At 35.0% G+C, this 23,307-nt stretch overlaps 1 protein-coding gene across 2 annotated transcripts; it reads right to left on the bottom strand.

The window, feature by feature from the left end:
* Nucleotides 1-28: 28 nt before the first annotated feature.
* LOC107165085 (uncharacterized) lies at nucleotides 29-23,100 on the bottom strand. 2 transcript variants are annotated; one of them, XM_089224496.1, is made up of 4 exons: nucleotides 22,823-23,100; nucleotides 18,317-18,579; nucleotides 12,849-12,982; nucleotides 29-3,612 (listed from the first exon to the last, which is right to left on the bottom strand). In XM_089224496.1, the coding sequence occupies exons 2-4, from the start codon at nucleotides 18,510-18,512 to the stop codon at nucleotides 1,030-1,032; spliced, it is 2,913 nt and encodes a 970-aa protein (XP_089080622.1). In that variant the 5' UTR covers nucleotides 18,513-18,579; nucleotides 22,823-23,100; the 3' UTR covers nucleotides 29-1,029. The 2 variants fall into 2 exon arrangements, with proteins under 2 accessions (XP_089080622.1, XP_089080623.1); XM_089224497.1 differs by having other exon boundaries at nucleotides 22,827-23,100.
* Between the last annotated feature and the right edge of the window lie 207 nt (nucleotides 23,101-23,307).

Genomic DNA, 23,307 nt, shown 5'->3' with positions numbered 1-23,307 from the left:
CTTCATTTATTTACTAAACAGTGTGCTGAAATTACTATTGGACTCTGTAGTTGTCTTATTATAATACATAAACATTGGTCTATATTCGAAAAGACAATGGCTGAGAATTGTTTAAAAATATTTATATTAGTTTTTATTTTAAATTTATCTCTCGGGGTCTTATTAACACGCTGTTGTGTCTATTCCCGTCTATACAATGCAAGTCGAAACCGTCTATGTTCTTACCGATAAATATTAATAATGGTTTTACGAATAAAAAATATAGGTAGGTATGTACTAGTTACCTATCAGAACACAGTTGATTTGCCGTGAATATTGTTTATAATATACAATATTAACTACCCCGTGAATTTATGTGAAAAAGTACCTACTCTTTTTTCATTTAGTGGAATCCTCTTTAGGCGCGTAATGATATTTTGATGAATATGTTTTGCTTGTAATAATAAACCACAACTAGTTGACATTTGACGTGTACCTATCTCATAGGCGGAAATCGCAACATAATTTATATTTATAATATAATAACAGTTTGTTGGCGTTTTCATCGCTCTTCGAGGAACACAATGGTTGTTTTCTATTCAAATATTTATCTATATTGCCAAGTAGATATTCTATACAATAGTATATCACGTTTATATTTATTACTTTTATTACTATTCGACAGTATTTTTAAAGGTAATAATATTACAATTTTTCTTTTATTCATTCTCATGGCAAATGCCTGAATCAACAACAACAACCCCCCCCCCCCGAATTCCACCAATGAATTTTATCTAAATCCTCATCAACAGTTGGACATTAATCTTACGGTATTACAATAATAACATAATTTAAGGCACCTACGTTTGTGGACAGAACGTCGTGTATCCGAATATATGCAGCACACGGCACACACGTTTGAAATGATAGTAATAAAATAACAGAAATCAAACAACACGACGGTGTAGCAAGATTGAGCAAGATGAGTGGTTGTTTTCAAACGCACGTTTCTCGGTCGACGACGTCAACGGTGTCGACCGAGGACTGCTGTCAGGAGGCGATCGTCGAACACGATCTGGTGGTGTTCTCGGTGGCCTGTTCGGGTTCGTCGTAGTGTTTGTATTCCGGTTCCCTGCGGCAGTAGAGGCACGCGAGCACGGCAAAGACGACGCCCACCAGGCCCAGGCCCACCACCGGTAACCCGTACGACCTGAGCACCTTGAACGACGGCCACTTTGTCTGGCATTCGAGGTCCGCCTCGTCCACGCCGGACGGACAGTTGCGGTGGCCGTCGCACCACAGCGTGGAGCTGATGCACGCCTCTAGCTCGGGACAGCCGTACGCGCAACCTGTGCCGCGGTGGGGGCCGCCGCCGTCGGACTGGTTCCGTTTGGACGGCGACGTCGCTTGCGCGCGTCTGGACGGCTTGGACACCTCCAGCCACTTGAACGCCATCGAACCGGCGTCCTGGGCCACAAACTCCACCATGAAGCTAGGATTCTGCTGGTCGTCGGGCACGAACGCTGACCACTCGTCCGAAAACATATACAGCGTGTCGCGGCGGCCTTCGCGCGCTTCCGACGGGCACACATTACCGACCAGCCGGACGTCCGGCCGGATCGCGTACAGCAGTATCCGGTTCCTGGTCCGGCACGCGGCCGCCGAGGATTCGTTGACCGGGAGGAAGCGACCCCACGTCTGCACGAACATGCTGTGGCCTGGTCGGGCCTCCAGCAGCCACGGAACGTCGCGGCAGTGCAAGTCTTCTCGCGCTTCCGGAGGATAGGCAAGCTCGATCTCGCCGCCGGAACCGCGGACCCACTGCTTGCGCGGGCACGCCGGCCACCGGAACACGCGGACGTGCGCGTTGAAGTACGTGTTGGCAAAGTCGTCGGTGACACTCAGCCCGGGCACGTGGAAATGGATTTCCACACGGTCAGACGACGTGTCGAACGTCACCTGTTGCGTGCCCAACGCGGCTTCCGTGAAGTTCTGGCAGAAGCAACCGCGCTCCACTCGCACCGTCCGCCAGAACACCTCGCTCACCGCCAGTCTGGGGCCCATGTCGCCGGGTGGGCACGTGTACTTGCCGGTTACCGTCCTGGCGATAGGCTGTGGTGGCCGTTCGCGGGACCCGAACGAGGCGTTGCGAACCACGATCTGTAACCGGTAACCGGGTTCTGCCTGCAGCCGGTATACGCAGTCCACGCTCTTGGCGCCGCCCCGGCCGTACAGGAATACGTTCCGCGGTTCCGCCAGGTCCATCGACTCGCGCACTCTGTAGTCAATGACGCATTCGTGGCCGTCGGTCTCGCGGTCGTACACACTGCTGTCCACGAACTCGTAGTGTAGCCGGAATCCAAAAGGTTCCAGAACTGTTCCCAGTACCGAGTGCACCTGCAATATGACGCTGGGCGACTTTGACAGGTAGCTCTCGTCCAGTGTGCACGGCCGCTTGGGACGTGTGGCGTTCGGCGACGCAGAAGACGAAGCGTCAGCGACGGCGATGTGTTCGCACAGCCTGGGCGTGTCACAGTGATCTCCCAACAGCGTGCCGGCACCGTCCCATATCCGGAGACGGGTCGGACACGGCTTGAACGTGAGGAAATGGCCGGTGCTCCGGTGGCCGTAGCTCTCGAAGTACATCCACACCCTATCGTCGGGCAGCCCCTGAAACCTGTAAGTGCACGTGCTGTTCGGTGGAACCGCGTGTCGGGGGCTGACCAGCACGCCGCGCCGTGACTTGGGCGTGGCCGACGCGTTGACGGTGAACTCGCACGCCGGCCCCTTGGCGTAGTCCAGTGAGTCTGAGTCGACGAACGCTATGCGCACGTCCAGCTCGAAGCTCCGGAGCCGGGACACGGGCGGTGGCCACGAGAACGTGGCCGGCGAGTTGTGCACCCACGATTTGAACACGACCAGCATGACCGGCCCGCTGGCCACCACCCGTGGAAGTGCCGGCCCGCCGCAATACCGCAACAGCATGGGGTCGTCCTCGGACGGCCCGTCGTGGAACACCAGCCGGTCCTCGTTCTCACTGCACATGTCGTTGACGCGTATGATAGCCGTCCCGTTGCTGTTGCCCGGTTCCACACCTTGCTGCCCCCTACCACCGCCGCCCAACCTATGCGCCTGTTGTATCGCGCTGCCCCTGCCCTGGGTCACTGAAACCATCGCGTGCTTGCACTTGGGCACCACTTTCTGTCGGATCGTGTACCGGCACGTCACGTTCCGCGGGTACATGCCCGGGTAGTTGGGAGACTGCAGCGAACACTTCTTCCGGTAGCACTCGTAGAAGTTGCGGCTGCAGTGCGTGCCGGGCACCAGCTCGCCGCGCTCCTTGGGCTCGCCCGCCGTGCCCAGCCTCACCGACGCCTGTCGGTTGTCCAAGAACTTGAACCTCAGCCCGAACGCAAACGGAAGCGTCGTGTACAGTCCGCTCACGGGTATCCGCAGCGTGAGCGTCACTGTGCCCGCCTCGCTGTAGTATACGGCGGGCGCGGCGCCGTCCGTCGGCCCGTAACCGCACCACGACCCGCCCACGTAGGGACGTCCGAGTTCGAGTATTTGCATTTCGCCGCTGATGCACTCGCCCAGATAGAGCGTGCCCAGCCGGAACTCCTCGAAAATCAGCTGAAATCATACAGAACGATCGAGGGTTTTAATACAGACAATATTATGCTTACTATATACAATATACATATAATAGGTACCTGCTGAATGTTTTATTTTTTCAAACAAAACGGACATGCAAAGTATACTAGATTACAAAATACGTATAAATTAAATGTGCCCATAGTGTTTTTTAAACACCATACTAACTGTTGTTTTATTTGATGCGATATATTATGTACCAGTATAGTGTATATCACATATGCCGTGGTTTATTAAATGTTTAAAATCATTCAATAGATCTACGACGTTTGACTAATTTGACTCTATATAATAAGGTTTGTAATTATGTAGTTCGACGGCATTTTAATCGAAAATCTTGTCATAACCATTTAATATATAATTTTTATCATTTATAGGTAAACATTTAAATATATAATTTAATAATTATATTTTATACAATATTCATATAGGTAGGGACTGTAAGATAAAGTCAACATTCCCAAATATTGAAATATGTTACATTTTTACTATGAAAATAACAATGAGTTAAATCAAAAGATTTACGAAACTTGCAATGTATATATTTTAATATTTATACATACATCTATTGTATTTATTGAGATCACGTGGACGAAATAATCACGGGACCTGATGAATAATAAATGTTAACCTTTAATAAAAAAAAAAAAATACGCCACATATTTACTGTGAAAGCTTGCGCCGCTCTTGCAGGCTTCTACTATGGGGCCAATAAACTTTAAAACGAAAAAGTTGGTCAAAGTTAAATAAAAAAAAAATACCCTTTTTGAATTATTTAGTCTGTGTGATTGTCGTAACGCAACGAATCATCTCATAAATGTCATAATCATTTGACATCTGAAAAAATTTTGGAAACGAGACTGAATAGGTACAAAAAAAAAATATACCGTTCTAAATGTTAAATATTCCGCCCGCGTTACAGTGAAACCCGGGAAAACCATTAACCTACAGCCCGGCGAAACGTTTGTGACGATATTAATCATGTGACTATATAGGTACGTTATAGTATGCTGCAGTAATATAGGTAGGTATTACCTAATATTAAACGTTCGATAAATGTATTTTATTTATCATATATTATATGTATACCTACGATTTAGATTAACCTAGATATATAGTTCTCTGTTCGGTCAAGATATTTATGAATTTATGATGTTTTATTTTGATGGTCGTATTTAGACGGCGATGTTCAAGTCCTAGTGACCCTCCTATTTTGGCATTAGTTGTAGTCCTATTGCCATTTTTTACTGTAAAGACAACAATAGAGACCCGAATTCGATAACTATAATATAATAATATCACAATTAGGTATTTACAAAAATCCGAAAATTAACTCACGCCTTCCTAATGAAGAAAGAAGACCCACCCATGTGCCCGACATGTAACGATCCCATGACAGTTAAACACATCCTCGCCGACTGCAGAAAGTACGAATTACAACGTCAAAAATTCAATCTAACTCACCATCTTGCTGAAAACCTCTCAACATCAATACAACCAACGTTCTCAAATTCCTAAGAGATACAAAACTTCATAAAAAAATGTAATATATATTATAAATATAATGTACCTACCATATTTAATGTAACTTATCTATTGTTTATATAAATACTATGTAATTTTTTTTGTAGCCAATGGCCCATAGCTTCCGAAGCATTTGTTATAAAAATAAAAATAAATCCGAAAATCCAGAATAGTTACAAGACAGCGGACCTATCGTTATAAACCTGGTCGAGATGATTGACGTCTTGTCGACGCCGTGTCTATTAAATTGTCGGTATAGTACATTGGTTTTAAATGCAAAAAAGCCCTATTGTTTTAATAATTCAGTTGACACAAACGTGCAATTGTCTAAACAGCTTCAAAAAGTGAGCAATAAAAAATAATAGTACAAAATACCTTTTTTGTAAATAATGTTTATTTGTTATTTAAAAAAATAATATAATTAAAAGTTGCACTATACCTGTATGATGTGACCCATAATATTATGGTTATTAAAAGAATAATAATTAACTTCTTATAAACTTAGTTAAGTTAATATTTCTCCCGCATATTAACTTTAAACTTTTAGAGTTTTATTAATAACTTTAAGCTTAACGGTATTTACGTTGACTTAGCTAACTCGAAAGTCAAGTTGCTGTTTTAAATTATATCTTGCCGTTAAACATATAGATTACGAGAATGTGTTCATTAAATATATTTTTAATGACGGAATATAAAATTGAAATACCGAGGTTAATTTTTTCTATCAGATAAAATATCGACTGGTAGTGGAGACACCGCATAACATTATCCTCAATAATTGTTATGTATTGCATAAAAGTTATTTAACTTTTTAAAACGCTGATCTAAAAATATGCATACCTTATGTTTAGTACCTTGCATCGAAAAACTATTGAACAGTTATAGAAATATATTTAAACAATTATATTTCCTTCCACCTTTGTACAGATAATACCTGCTATCGTATCGTCGCGCGTCGTACGTTTGCAAGAGACACAAACGCATGGATATCGTTCTCTCCATAATAAACTTGAATACAAATATTTTTAAGTTAATTATCTATCTAACTTAAACTACATTCTCTTATCCTGGGGAAGTTATTTTGTATTTAATGTTAATTTTTTTTTTTAAGTCGTAGAAAATCGAACGCCCGGGTATATATTGGCACTTGTAGTTTTAAGGGTGTCTCACGATAATCTGACATATGGAATAACTTTTGTTGTATTCAATATTTTAGCATTTTTTTTCCTATACCTATTTATACCTCTAATTCATAGAGACTTGCGCTACATTTTTAAAATCATTTTATTTTTTTATTTTTTAATATTGAAAATAAAACTTAAAAATTGATGAAGAAATTTTCGGATAAATTCAAAATAACTTATTTGTGAACATGATTTTAAGGATAATTTTTTTGGTAAAAAGATTTATCTAAGTCAAGTAGTTTTTTTTTTAGAATATTTTTAAAATTCAATATTTTTTTGTTTAAATTAATTTTGAACGTAAAAACTTGCTTAAAAATATAATTTTTGTGGATTTGCTAATATGTGTATTATATTTCTTAAATTATTTACTTATCATATAGGTAGTATGAACAACTGTTTTCATTCTTTTAACTAGCATAGTTTTTTTTCCGGATCTTTCTAAGACACTTTACAGATCTTGAGAGCGCTTTTAGGATAAATATATTACATATTATACACACGCGTATGTCAGATTTTAAAACTGCTATTGTATTGTGTTAGAGAGACCATTCTGATCGAAACTTGGTTTACTTACGTATAGAGTTTTATTTTGTTTTTCAAACTAACTTGAAGTGCTCCAACGGAAAAAATGAAAAACATTATTGTAAAACCAACTAAAAATCAATTTTGAAGTTAAATAACACGTACACACACACTCGCATATTATATATATTATATATATATATATATATATATATAAGGTTATTATTGTGTACTATTTGTTTTTCGATCGCTTATGTCGCACTTTGCTTTGGGTACGATTAAGTAGGTACGGTTAAATTTTTTTTTTTTTAAATTAAATTAATATTACAACGGGCCATAAACAACCTCAATTTAGTAGGTATAATTGTGTACTTACTATTCACACGTCCCTGGTCGGAAGAATTCATCATATATATATATAATAAAACGTATAGTACCTATTCGTCCTATTACTATCTACTCCGACACCGTGTTATTTTTCATTTTTATGGTGAGAATACTGTAAAAAATTCACATAATACGAACCTGACAAAGTTTGCAGTGATTGTGTATTGTGACTTATAAAGTCTCGATTTATAATAGGTACATAACTTTGGTAATATAGGTTACTACAGTTTTGAAACGTGTTTTCTTACAAAAATCAATTCCTGCAATTGTAATGGGTTCTCGTTCGGCCCGATATCTAATAAAGTAATGTTTCTAAATCTCTTTAATGTCACGACGAGTGATGCAATGATGCAAATTACCAGTGGTCAAATAAATAACAAGACATTTTATGAAGATCACATTTTTAAACGCGCATGTTGTTGATACCAGCTATATACCTATTATACCTCTATAACCATATACGGGCAAAATGTATGCTGTTTTAATATTTAATACAACCTTTATACTACGGCTGTTACGATAAACATTAAATATTTAAATGCAAACGAGTATACGACATTTGCCATTTCGAATAAGAATAAATATCCGACAACACAATATGTGTATATAGGTACCTATACATTATCATATGTAAAAAAATTTATGGAAAATCGTTACCTAATTATAAAATAAATGATGCAAAAGTTTTAAAAAAGTATACCGAATTTGGTCTACCGAAGTCTCACTTAGTAGTTGTAGTAGTATACAACCAACAAAACAAAAGTTTTAATTTTAAAATATAAACGTGTATTAAAAAAGTTCAGAACATAAAATATTTCTCAAAATATAAATTAAATATTATGGGCGTTAGGTGTTAACAAGAAGCTTGTACAACTTTTGCTATACACCTATACCGCATGTACCACGATGTTACATAGTGTATTTGCTCATTAATTAAAATAAATACTCTAATTTTAAATCTAATTATGGCTGTAATGTGTCTTTTGGTTTTCATTAAATACGGTTTTAATTAAGATAAAAGTTTTGTTCAACTAATGCAACTAGATATTTATGGTCTTCTCAATTAGATTTTGTTTTTATTATATAACTGCGTATTTCAGTACCAATAAAATATAAGAAAGAAAATGCAATATAAACCTTGATTAATTGTATTATTTAATATAACCCACAATCGTGAATTTTTTTTTAATTTGCTACATAAAATTGTAAAATATCCTTATTATCTTGAAATGCGTACGATAGTAAACAGGTACTGTGAAATATGTTATGATATTTACTATAAAAAAAAATTATGGCCAGGCCTTTAATATTATATACCTATCTTGGAAATTATTTATTTATGATATGTTAATGGATTTGATTTTTTTAAGGTAAAAAGAAAAACCCTTGAAAATCTATTATATTATGACCAATTAAATATTAAATAGTTAAGTATTATATTAAAAAACAATATGTAAGTATACATATAATAAATATTAGATATTTATGTGTACATTATTTCAAATCATTTTCGAAAATCTATTATTTTAAGCTTGACATGTAATAAAATTTACCCCAATCCAGCTAGATAATACTAGATTCAATACCAAAATGATTATTTTTGGGAGGTTTATTATATTTTTATTAAACATCGAAAGAGGTTTATGAATATAGAGCGGAATGTACGTTTAATCTAACGTCGACCACATCATCCTGCAGTGGAAAATTTGATTTATCAGCTAGCAAAATAGGAGTACTTGAACTTAGCTGATTCAATATATAACTAAAACTTACATATAAAATTCATAAACCCATGGGAATTCAATCGTATCCTAATGATGCTGGTCGAAAACTACTCAAAGACGACTCAATCAGTACTACGTAGTTGTAAATTGTGTATATTACACTATGTTTACCATACTAAAATAATAAAATATAAAAATAAATAGGTAATATATGGAGGCTGTTATAAAATTATAATCTGTCTATAACTGAGTATTGCGAAGGTCGCCTGATTAATTAAGTTCTTGGTTTGCTCCCATCGGATCCAAATGTATACGTCATTACCTATATAATCTTTATATTATTTATATTAAATTTAAATATCAATAAAATGTATGATCTTTATGATTTTTTTGTAAATAATAAATTAATATAAAATTACCTCTAATAAAATAAAATATAAACCTTTATCTGCGGTTGATTTTAAATGCGCAGAAGCTTCTTGCACTAAACATATAGAAAAATCTTTCTACCCCGTAAAATATCGAAAACATAGGATTAGGGTGTAAGTTTTTCAACCACTAAACTCGGTATACAGGTTATATGTACTTATAGATAGTATGTAAAGATATTTGCGACATCAATCTATTTACCTATATATATATTATACTCATAATATAATACATCTGATACCTATATATAATATATATTAAGTTTATATATATTATATCCGCTTGAGAATTATATCGTTTCAGACCTTATCGTCGTCGGTGAGCTTTTAAACACATCAAACCAGGCATTCTCCTATAGTTAGATAAGAATTTAACGTTTTTTTTAACCTTTTTTATTGTCCAAGACGACTTTAGTACACGGATGTTCTACAAACCCCATCACCGCTTATTATTTTATATTGAATTTTCTCTCATTGTATATCATATGGCGAGATTTAAGCGTAACAACATATTTATCTTTTATTTTTTTCTGTACAGCTGTTTTATTCGCTCTTCAGGTAAGTATAGGCTTTCATAACAAGTAGGGCAAGATGTATTTTCGATTTGAGCGCAGCGTGTAGTGAGAGCGCTTCGTATTATATATTATACAGCGACTTTATCGAGCGATTGACCCAAACGTGTCCCCAGGTGCTGCGAAAAATCCTCCACGGAATTTCAATTGTATTATACGTGTAATGTGTATAGAAGACTTCCAATAGATTATTAAATCCAGTTAAAACTGCTGATCGAATACGTATTGTTTTGTTTTTGATCTCCTACCAGGCTACCCACCACACTGGTGGTGATTTCTTATAACAAGTGCAAGGCACAGTAAAGTTTTCGACGTAAAGGGTAAGATTAATATAATTTCAAGCTAACAACCTTATAGTTATTGATGCTTAACCATGAATTTATATATATATAATTTCGTAATAAATTCATTGATAAATAATAATAATAATATAAGATAAATAGGTTAAGTACTTAAGTTGTTAATTTTTTTGAAACAGTTATAGTAAAAGTATATGAGGAAAAAGTGAAGATACAAGTACCTATTAGATGTTTAAACTATTTGACCAAATAAATAATTTTTTATTGATATTTCAAAATAAGAAACTAAAATTAATCAAATATTATCTAAACGAAAACAGTCTAACTTGCAAGGTTGCCACACAACTTTAACAAATTTTTAGTTTTTTTCTCTGATTATTTTAAAAAGAGTACGGAGAATTTTCAATTCCGACTTCCCAAAACAAAAAACTGGATCCAATTTCCTTCCAAAAATCTCCATTGAAGTTTATAACTAGAGCATTTTTCTATTAGAAAATTTGAGTAGTGGAATTGGTACAAACATTTTCAAATACTATACCTAAACGTCTGAAGTTATTGGATTGGACAAAATAAAAATAAAATTGTACTGAAAAATTCTGCGTACACAACTGTTATATTATATACCAACGGTAGATTCAAACGTTATATATAAACATAATCTTCGCGTGCCTACATTTCAAAACCGTTCGTCGGATGTGTAAATAGACCGATATAAGTGAAAAACAAATATTATACTGTACATTAAGATCGTCTATGAACCTTAGGTTTCAAAATCCGACAATCGTATTCGTTATAAAGTAATACTGGGCCGCTATAGAATAAATGCTATAAGATACATAATATTATGATTAATATTATAAATTAGCTTTTTATTTCAATCATATAAATATAACAGTAATTAGTAATTAAGAATAATAGTCACATAATTAATTATACCCATACGACGTGTATCGGGTGTATGACTGATAGATAACGAAAGGCATTTTCAAAAAATATTACAATATGATGTTCCGCTGTAAGGTTGTAACTATGATAATCATTTACTGAGTTGTTGATAAATTTTTCTATTTCAGTGGTTTACCACCAATTGTCATACTACGCGCGTAAATCTCAAACCGTTGTTGCAAGTGCCTTAATACATTTACACGTATAATATATAACGCCGGCTATAGTGCAATTGTTTTGGGATGACATGAATGATGACACACATATATACACACGTTTTACTATTTCGACCTGTTTGTGTACAACAAGCAGATACAACGTTGCCGAGAAAGAACTGCAATGTTCTCTACAGACAATGAAAGTTACGCCGCAAAAAGAATTCTCATGAATAATTTATTGTATGTATAAACCAGAGCATAAAAACCCGAAACCCTTGTGAGGGAAACTTTATGCTACTTACATTTAAACATTTTATATTTGTCCTTTTTCGTTTCTATTTTATAGTTATACAGTACAATAATGTTTTAAACATGACAAGACAATTAGCATTTAACAATTTACCGAAAGAAAAAAAAGCTCAAATTATAATAGAGCTTTGTCTTATGTCTATGTTTTATTTGTCAATGCAAATATATACAATTTATATATTATATTATACATATATATTTTACTTTACACATTATACAGTCTACTTAACTTTACTGAATTATACCTACAGTCTATTTTAACGGTAGGTAGATACATATGTGAGTAGTTCTGTGAAATTTTCAGTGGGTCAAGACACGTTTGAACACATTCAAATAAGTACCCGTACTGTAAGATATAGGTATATCCTGTATTATATTATAGTAATAAGAATGACACGGTGGCATGAACATAGATGTTATTTCAATGGATTATAAAATTAACCAATAATTATATTTTATTACTGCTACTTTTGAATAATTATAAAATATAATTCTATAATAATATATATTTCATACAATACTAAAAAATTTAAGTTAATTTATTTATGAAATTATAATATAATAAAAAAGATTCTAATGACTTACAAAAACATTAAAATACATAATCTATTTTCAAATATAAAGTACAATATTTTTATATTTTTAATGCCCTGTAAATATTAAACAGGTATTCAACGTTTCAAAAAACAATAAAAAATAAAATAGGATTTTAAAATTGTATTACATGACAGACTCATTTTAAAAATAAAATTTTAAAAAGGTTTTCTCAAGTCAAGAGTTTACATGCGTAATAATAATATTATAGAATCAATGATCACTGCATACCTAATATAACATTTTTTTTTTTTAGTATCATAAAATGAATACCTCAGTTGACAGTTTTTATAAATGAATGTAAAGTCAAATTTTTATATGAAAAAAATTATTTCTGCGGTGTCATTCTTATTATTATGATGCTATATTGAGCCTCATCAAAATTAATTGAAACGCGTTATAATTTAAAGAGAAAAAAGTGTTTAATGAACGAATGAAAAGGACCTTGTCATGAAGTAGTTTTTTGAATAATATATACATAGATGCACGTACTTGTATAATATAATAATTATTATAGTATTATGCGGTCGTATTGTATAAGTAGGTATTATAGTGTATAATAAACTTACTTCCACAAAGTCTCCATGTTCTTGTCCGGTTGCGGTGAAACTCAAGTGACACAGGAATGGTCTTTCTTTTTGTAGTTTCTTCACAGTCAGTCGATAAGATTTTCCCACCTCACCATAATAAGTCCTATTGCACGCTGTAATGTAAAATATATACAGAGCACATTAGATCTCATTACCGTTTTTAGATAATATATACACATGTATAATGTATACTTATGTATACATATCGAGTGATTATTTTAACGTAAAATACTTATTATTTCAAAAATTTTAAAATTTAGGTGATTGGAGTCGTATAGAAGTTTTCATGCGTAATGTTTAGTCCTGCACTAATCTGTTCATGTAAACTTTAACTTTAAATACTTTAAGGTGAATTATTTATGCTAATTTGAATTACATTTTATCGTGCGAAATTAAAAACGTATGTTACAAAAAGTAGACAAATTTAAAAGTTCAAATAATAATGATTCAAAATAATGAAAAAATATTTATTTTATTATGTTTTAGATAATGTGAAAAATATTTTCAAAAACATTGATAGTTTTAAAAATTGGTATTTTACATCATGAGGATACTTCCGGTATATTAGGTGCTTATCATTAAAATAAGCTGATACAGAGTAAATCATTTGCCATATTTCAGAGTAGGTCAGTTTTTTTTCAACGCGATAGATTTGTTTTTCAGTTCATTTTTGTATTTCAATAAATGCGTTATTTTTAGATAAAGTAAAAAAAGAAACTGGAATTGTGATCGTACAATTTATATGAACGCTACTACTATCGCACGGGTTCTCAAATTCTTAAAAAAAAAATTCAATCTATAAAATAAAATCTAAAAAATAAATGTGTATACTGCTTTTTGTGACTACTGGCCTTTGCTGCAATACTGCTGATTTCAAATATGTTCAATAAAGAAAGAAAATTATATAAATAAAATAATAATAATGTAGGTAAGTTTATAGTTGTATCTTATATGTGATTCTTTTGGTTTAATTTTTTTTAAAGGACAAACATTATTATAATTTTATGATTATCAAATAATATTTTCTGAAAATGAAGATATTCAAAAATAAAATATTGAACTAGTATAAACTATTATTATTTCATATTTATAAACATTTAGACTTTTAGATTTTCATTACGTATATAGCCATTAAAATTCCACTCGGAACTTTATTATTAGATGCTCATAATACAATATTATTTCACCGTTCGATAAATATATTTAAAAGTTCAAAAAAAGTAAAACTCGAAAAAATAAAATGAAAAATAAGGATACTATTTAAAAAAAACACTCGAATAACAAAAACTGTATACAATTCGATTATAACATATATAATTATGAAGTGAGATAAGTGTACTTTAAATTATATGAAAACATTTTTAAAGATTGACTGAGTAAATGAGTGCTTGTTATAGTTGTTACGTTAAAAATTAAAAAACCATTTTGTACAAACATATGTAAAAAATATATATTTTTTTATCGCAATTATTGTACAATATGCATGTTATAATACTAATTAGGTAAGACATAAAAAAATATATACATTAATTATAATGTCAGGAAAACTAAAAAAATCTGATTCTAACCGACGTATTTGTTGCGTTAAAAAGAATAAGAACGAAACAAACAAGAAAGCAGTTGTGGCCTTGTGGGTACGATGAGTGAGCTGGAATTTTGGATACGCATGTATTATATATACACACATATGCGGAAAGTGTGTGTTTTAATGACTTTGGGGAGAGAGGGTTAGAAGTCAACATTGACAAATTAGGGAGAGAGGCGCCAGTCGCATACATATACTCGTATTATATTTATATACATATATACTGGTGCTTACTTTTCTGCGTTCAGTCTTTATATGTGTTTACAATTATTTTTTATACATATTATATAATATATGTCATATTATGTATGTGTATGTGTTTGTTTTATATTGTACTTATTGCAGCAGGGATAATATAAGGGATAAATCATGGCTGTATGGGTGAGGGAGTGCAAAATAAGATTGATAGGTGTTAACTTTACACTCAGCCACAAAGCCTTTGCAGTAATCTGGAGAGCATTTTTTATCAACGAAAAAAACTCCAATCCACAATTTATTCTTTTTAGTCGGTTAAAAGTTCGTTCCTGACTTCCCCTACCTAAAAAAAACTCTTCTCACCGATGGGTAGATTTTCAAATATTAATACGACATGTCAGACCCGTCGTACACGAATTAAGAATTGAAGCAATATCGCCTTTGAGCTTGTGCTGACGTCTAATAGCTTATACACTGGTTTATACAAAATATAATATATACCTACGTATACTCGTCCAAACGTAATATAAATTATACTTTATTAATGTAGTGCTTATGTAGGTACCTATAAAATAAGCGTAGAATCGTTTTGTTCACACGGTTTAGAAAAATTTAGTTTTTACATTAAAATATATTTTATTTGTTTTCTTTTTATCAACACTCGACATACTTTATCATTATCGATAGTTTATAACGTCGAGTATAAAGGTATTTACTATTTTGTATGTATAATATTATGAAGAAAATTCCTACAATATAATATAGGTAACGACTAGACTAGTCGATATCAGTAATTCCGGAGGACACCGTCCACCCGTTGTTGGTAATCGAACTATATAGGTACTTCCGTAATTGACTGATAAGTTAAGTCAATGTCGTTAATCGGATATCCCCGAGGTGATTAATAATAATCCATTTATCGATCATATTATTAGTTATTACTTATTAGTTTATTAAATTTTGGTACATCACTTTTTGGATAGAGGCAATGAGCCGGGATGGTCACGTAGAAATTATTATAAAAATTGTTTTCATGATAAACGGATAACGATAATATAGTTTCAAGAACCGTCCTACAAATAAATGCATGTTAAATATATTTTGCTGATTTATTTTTTAATATCAATAACGAAGGGAGACAACACACGACAGTATTCAAAATTATTTGCAGTTTGCCTTACGAAAATAAAATAAACAAAATAATATATTTTTACTATTATTATCCATGTTGACTAGGTACTCATTTAAGTTATTTTATTTATTATCTATATAATAGACTGACTACAATAACCAAATTAGCCACTGAACATGGTAGCATATTATTAATTATTATATATAATATAATGTATGCAAAAAATTAAATATTTACATTAACTTGGAATACAGAATTCCCGAAAATCAAAATTTCTAACCGCAAATGAACTATTGCGTTGTCGTGGTCTCTTGGAGTTTAATTTTAAATTATTGACAGAATATTATTTTCGCATTTAATTATGCTTTTGAAAAACATACACAACATTTATATATCATATAAATGTAATGTGTGTACGTGGTAAGCAACAGTAGGGCCTGAGAAATGAGAATAATAACGACTCATTATTTTTCCTTTCTGGCGACGCGTTTACTTAAATAATTGTTCAAGGGTGAGTTGCGATGATTGTACAATCACGCGTGCATTGTTCGCATACTCGTATAATATGTGCAAATTATAAAATATAAAGGTACCTAGACTCAATCTGTTCGTCGGAAGTAAATTTATTTGGCTTAGAAAATCGGCGAGGTGTTGGTGGAGTGGACCGTGAGCTTTTTGATTTGAAAAATACATCGCATCTTCGTCGTGTATGCGTGTATTAAAAAATGGTAATATTTATATACGTATTATATTATATATTTGCTCGTAGGGTAAATTTGAGAGTCTATAGAAAGTCACATATTTTTATTGCCTACCCTCCTTCGAAAGTGACACGTACGCATTCGTTCTTTCAAGCATTGCGTTTATTCACGATACTACGTGCGGACGAGCGGTGTTCCATCCATATATACTCGTATATTATAATAATATATATTATTCCATACCTACTATAGTTTGCATTTTTGAAGGAGGATAGAATTTCATAGATCTGAAGTTTTCGGTAAGCACTCCACGTAAAAGTCGTGTATTATGCGGAGCAACACTGGTTTCTATGTAGGGGACATGTAGAATATAGTTATAATAAATTCATACTTATTATACACATCGTGTGGTATAAATACCTCATAACGATAATTGATAATTAAACAAACATAATTAAATTCAAAATGTATTGTTTTATGATAGAAAACGAAAAAATGTGCGAAACCTACACTGTTGTGCTACGCGATTATATGAATTCTATATTTCTATGCACAACTTATAATTATGTAATTATTCAATGTAACATACTATATGTATATAATAATATAGTATAATATATATCACCTTGATAATTCTGGGAGTTTGTAATTTGCACCAAATTAAAGATATGTAATTTGCACCACTGCAGGTAGCCAAAAATAGTGTTTGTAATTTGCACCAAAATAAGGGTATGTAATTTGCACTACCCTCAGGTAGTCGAAAATAGAATTTGTAATTTGCACCAAAATGATTATTTATTTGTTCGATTATTGAATATTCGATTTTTCCTCGGTATCTTCGTAGACGTCGAGACTGACACGAATGACAATAATAATAATACGATTTTATAACATATATTTTTTTTTAATTGGTCAAATTTTATTTATATTCATAAATCATAATTATATAATTGTATATAAACTTAGTACTTACATCAATATGTGTATAAGCTCAGTTATTTTATAAATAAAAACTAAGCTAAATTTATATTATAGGATATAAAAACTTGTAAGTTTGTACTATAGAAAAAATAATCGATTTAAGAGACAATTCTACTTCCTAGTTATTATCTATCTGTACTTTGATTGGTCCGATAATAAGATTATATAGAGCATTACACGCGTTGTTTTCAGAGATATGCAATTTAATAATTATTAATTATTAGTATACGTTTTGGACTCTGTTTCTCCCTATTTATTACTCCAATTAGGACGTCTCTATATGAGATATAGTTTGTTTAGCTTTTTGGAATCATTTGATAAAATGTATATATCCACTCAGACTCCTGAACCCTCTCATTAATTTTGGATTCGTCGTCGTCGTTAGTGCATTTCATCGAATATGTGTATTATACATTTATACGTAATATGTATGTTATAGTGTAGCAGAAATTATAGCACGCGCAGAAAGTTAAATAGTAGACACTTTTGGATAACCTGCAGTTGAATATTCGATGTGCATAAAGAAGTGACTACAAGAAGGGGGAGGGGGTTAAAAGTAAAAAATATAGTTCTATAACTGTATAACTGTATATAATATTATTATTTTGACTATGCGTAAGTATTTAAAAATGTAAATAACTTTTATTTTAGTTCATCCTGGGCGCTAAGCAATATGCATCCGTTATACAATTTTTTTTAAGTGGTCCAAAAACTAAATTTTTTTCAATATAATATAGACTTCGGACCACTATTTAAAGATGGATTATAATATATATTCGTGATCCTTGATCGTATGTATGTGTTATGATGATGATATGTATTTTCGTATAATAATAATTAATAATATACATACCAGTACAGGACGGTGGTTCGTCCGACCTGTCGGGACAGTCGTACTTTCCGTCGCAGTACTCGTCCAGTTGAACACACTGGCCGGTCGACTTGCACATGAATTCGGATATGCGGCAGGACTCCGCCGGCTTGACGATGACAGTCCAGCCGATCAACAGCGTCAGTCCGCTTATTACGGCCACCAAACGATTCGTCATATCTATTGCCGTAGTTATATTTTCTGATAGTGAAGGCAACGTCGATGCGATGATATGCTAAAAATATCTGCAAAAAAAAAAAACACAAAAAATTGCACGTGAGTATTAACGGACGGAGACGGAAGACGGCGGATGCGTCGACTATTGCAGTATATAAACGTAACAGTAGCGCCCTGGCCTTCATTGACACTCTAAGGCGGGTCCTATAGCTATTTCGAAACCCTTTCAAACATAAATATTTCAATATTAACTGCCTTTTAAGATGCAACAATTTTTACCACCCAAGGGCATTTGCCTCATTTTCCACTTCCTTGGAAAGACTCCGTATATGGTATATTTATATATAGGGTGGTAATGCGACTTCAACTCTTTAATTTGTCTTATAATAACTATACCAAAGCGTTAGTGCCCAGTTATGTATAAGATTCTGGATACAGTTAGATAAGTAGGTTGGAAAAATTAATGTTCGTGGTCTATACATAAATAAACGCTCGATCGTAGTCGGTATGTGCAGGCATTATATATACATAGATATTAGGTATACTATATGCATAATATCTAGATAAGTGAAAATACAACAATTAATATAATATAGGTATATTCGCAGGTTCTCGCCACGTTGGCCAATGTACTTTTCCCGACTGTTGGCTTTGAAATTTGGTTTTGAAAAATGATTACGGCAGTATTATTGTGTCGGATATAGACACGCGATTCAAACGATTGGTTCTAAACGAACGGGCGGAAATATTTTGGTTTACCTAATTGATTTACCACTGCAACGCAGTCAATCGATTATTACATCACTCATTTCGCGTCACTTCGTTAAAAGTATTCACAAGCAAAATTGAAACGAAAATATTATGAAAAATTTCCGAAAATCTTTATCGTAAATAACGTCGGTTTTCATTTCAGCCGTTGTAGGCCCGCGAGTCTTGCAACCTATAAATTATATACATATTATAGTATACAGGTGTCATAAAACGCGCGTGTTTGTCTTCGTGACAAAAGGAAATCATTAATATTATTGTTGTAGTTTTCGTTGACGTTACATTGTACAATACCGCTGCGGAAAATTCTGTACAGGGAAATTCTGCACCAGGAAACTCACGCCCGGAGCCACTTCTCCTCGCCATGCCAACAGCGACAAACATGTCGAGCAGCAATACGCCAAGCATAAATATTTAATACAATATATCACAAAGCAATATATTTATAGTTCGTTCTCGTATATGCAACATTAATAGTAACGTATTATGATGATATACAGAGCGCATATTCACCGAGCAGCCTTGTTGATCACCTCCATTTTTCCAATTTAACAATGAATTTATTCAAGTTATGATTTTTGAATTTTTTAACTACCTATACCTAGATACTTGAAGACCACATTTTAAAATTATTACCTACATATTATATCCCATTTAAAAAGTGTCCTATAGCGGTAAAAAATTATTTTTGTCTAATAAGGCTCCCGCTTTTTCCAAGTGTATTATTATAATTAGACGGCTCCTAACCTATCTAAATAATTTAAATTCAAACAAGTAGTTTTTGAGTTATTAACATTGTGTTCCAAGGACAATTGCAGGTGCACGGTCATGCGTTTGAAAGTTATGGGGGCTACAATAATTATTTGAGTATTTGAGTATAATGTTTTAGTGGGTAATAAATATAAATCGATCCATCAACATTTTATGAAATTTCATGAAAATCTTCCGAGTAAACTCCTTAAATGGTACAAAAATCTGAATAGTCAATTACCCAATGTGCAGGGTTCTTAAATAAACTATCTACTGAGTATCTAGAAATAGTAGGTATATACTTAAAAGTTCCGAGAATAATACTTAAAAATAAATTCTTCACTCAAGTGGTGATGCGTGGCAATCGTCCTGTATACATTCATGAATGTCATGTTGGAAACTGTAGTAAATCCGAGCACTTAAACCGTATATTATTCGTGCCTAGCATATACTTTGTAATAAACGTTCGTATAGGACAATGCTGCGTCCTGCAGAGTCACTGTGTATATAATTTATAGGAATGCGGTGCGATGTCGGTATATATATATATAGTTGGTCGGGGTGGTTACGATGGGTGATGATGACGCCGCGCCGCAAATGACATCAGATGGTGGGGGGGGGGGGAATAGCGATTGTAAATCGGCTGTTCCCCCGATCCACGTGCCACCGCCCGCTCGCTAAAGACGATTTTGGCGAGACGTGAACGAGACACATGTTCGTTCACACACACACACGAGTGTATTAATATTATCGCAGCATGTGTGTGACATGTTTGTGTGTGTGTGTGTGTGTGTGTGTGTGTGTGTGTGTGTGTGTGGCTGAGAGAGAGTGACGATCTACGACACTGTGTGTGCGTTAAACCACGCCGCCCGCCCCTCACGTAAGCGTTTGACCCACATATTTTGTTCCGCGGGCGCGCTCGGTTCGTCGCCGTCGCTCGAGAGTACATAGGCCCCGCGGCCGCCGTAGGGATATACGAAACCCTCCACGTCCACCCACCGCACCCACAGAACTCGCGTGTTTGCGACGACGAAAATCTGCCGACTGTTCGCGCGTCATCCCTGGGCGCCCTCCAACCGTGCTCCGCGTCAGACCATCCGACCTGCCACTTGCCGTTCGCAGTGCTATAACATTATTATTGTTGTTTTACATAAGCGCACACATATTATATTAACAAAAATGATTATTATTTAATTCGGTATACGACGTATTGATTATGTTATTATACGAACGTGCTGAGGCAGTTATAAAATATAGGAATTACTTATTATTGAGTTGTTCGTAACAATATTGCAGAATCAATTGTACGATTATTAAGTATATATAATATTATTTTATTTCATACGATAGTGCATCGACGAGTGACGAAACGAGAGTGTTATTATTAGTAGGGTTGTTGTAATACAATAATATTGTACTGTCGTATATATCGTTCGGTGTAGGATGTTGTATGCATCTAGCTTGGTAGAACTTTAGCTGTATTATTATATTATGATGATGTGGGCTCGTTGATGATAATATTTAACGATGTTTTCGTTATATATACAATTGCTTATTAATATGTCACTACGCATAATATATTGTCATGAAAATATATATAAGTCGGACCGCGAGCGTTGAATAATAATAATAACTGCTGGCGGTGGTCGGAGCAAATCGCATTATGTTTCTGTATATAATAATTATTTTGTTGTATTGTTGCACCCGTCGTCGCGGCCACGACGGGAAAGCTCTCTGTCCGATTTCCGCCAAATCAGATAACGGCGTGCCACGCTGTGGTTATAATCGCATTCGAGATCGAAGGAGGTCCGCTTTTGGAGCTTTCGTCGTCGGTTCATTAATCCTATTTAATAATAACCGAATCGAAAATAGAAAAATCGGCTTATGCACAACCCACACTTATTATCTGCGTAGAGATAACATAATTATAACAATCCCGCTCGACTGTTAAAACGAACCACGCGTATGCCGAGTCTTCCCCGCGGTGGTACACTGCAGTATTCCTTATGGGCTTATAGGCTGTGCGGGGATTGGATGCTCGGTTTTATACGTGATACCACTGATACCGCATTACCACAAGCGCTCGGTAAACGCTCGTTCGTTATATTAATCGCCGTTACCTGTAATATAAAATAATATAATATGTATGTATTACATCATCAGGTCGGGTGAAACTATAATAACGATATTATAACGAACCAATTATATTAACCCTCGCGACGCACACCGAAATAATACGTGTATGTATAATTCAACAGAAGTCTTAAGCGCCGCTGTGCAGTATATTCTATAATATTATAGCCTACTGTGGTTATGTTTGGGGTGTATCGCGTTCAGATATCGCTGCACGTACGCAAGATTATGTCGTAATAAGCACATATTTTACACATAAGCTTTCCGGACCGCAAATACCCGACGTGTATCAAATCCGCGGTAATTTCATTTACCCACGTGGAGGTATTATTGCGTGATCGACACAACTTAAAAAATAAATATTATTCGGTTTATGGTGGGTGATGATCTGCACGAGATGGCCACAAATAGGTATTATTAATTCTTCTGACCTATGCGTTGATATAACTTGTCATGCGTCACGATTTAAAGATATCAAATACACATCATTATTATAACATATTATTACAACCGTCACTACAATATTATTACTATTATTACTATACGCAGTCGACTGTGACAATAATCAAATAATTATCGTCTTCATCGTATATAATATTTTCATACCTACAATACGTGTTTGTACAAACATAATCAACATAATACGTGTGCTGTTCGTACCTACTTGCAGCCTGTGCAGATGTTGGACGAACGAATGCTGTAACCGCTGCGGTGGCCGCCGGTGCAGCAGGGCCCATGCGACCACTATATGAATAATGAGGCCTTTGGTCGCAGCTAACGACGGCGGTCGAAGACGCGTATTCCGTGGCAGTACAGACGGATGCGATGCGGGCCCCGGCCTAGGGCACTGGTTTCGAACATGACGGCGGCGGGTGCGGCGCACGTGTGACGGTCACGGATCGAATGGCACTGCTGCTGCTGCTGCTGCTGCCGCCGGCACGGTGGCGGCGGTCGACTCGTGAGGATTTTCCGCCGCGCGACCTGGGAAAAACGGCGACCGTTTGCGCGCGCCCGACGCCGTATTTTCGATCCCGTCCGACGCCACCGCGCCTATCGCTCGGCCTCGTTGAATCCTCTCTAGATACTTCTCGGTCGAATCATGATGACGATGACGATGATGATGATGATGATGATGATGGTGATGA

The sequence above is a fragment of the Diuraphis noxia genome, unplaced genomic scaffold (assembly GCF_037042655.1).
Source record: "Diuraphis noxia isolate RWA-SAM2 unplaced genomic scaffold, SU_Dnox_SAM2 contig0003, whole genome shotgun sequence".
NCBI classification, from domain to species: domain Eukaryota; kingdom Metazoa; phylum Arthropoda; class Insecta; order Hemiptera; family Aphididae; genus Diuraphis; species Diuraphis noxia.
This window is presented reverse-complemented; position numbering and strand designations above follow the sequence as displayed.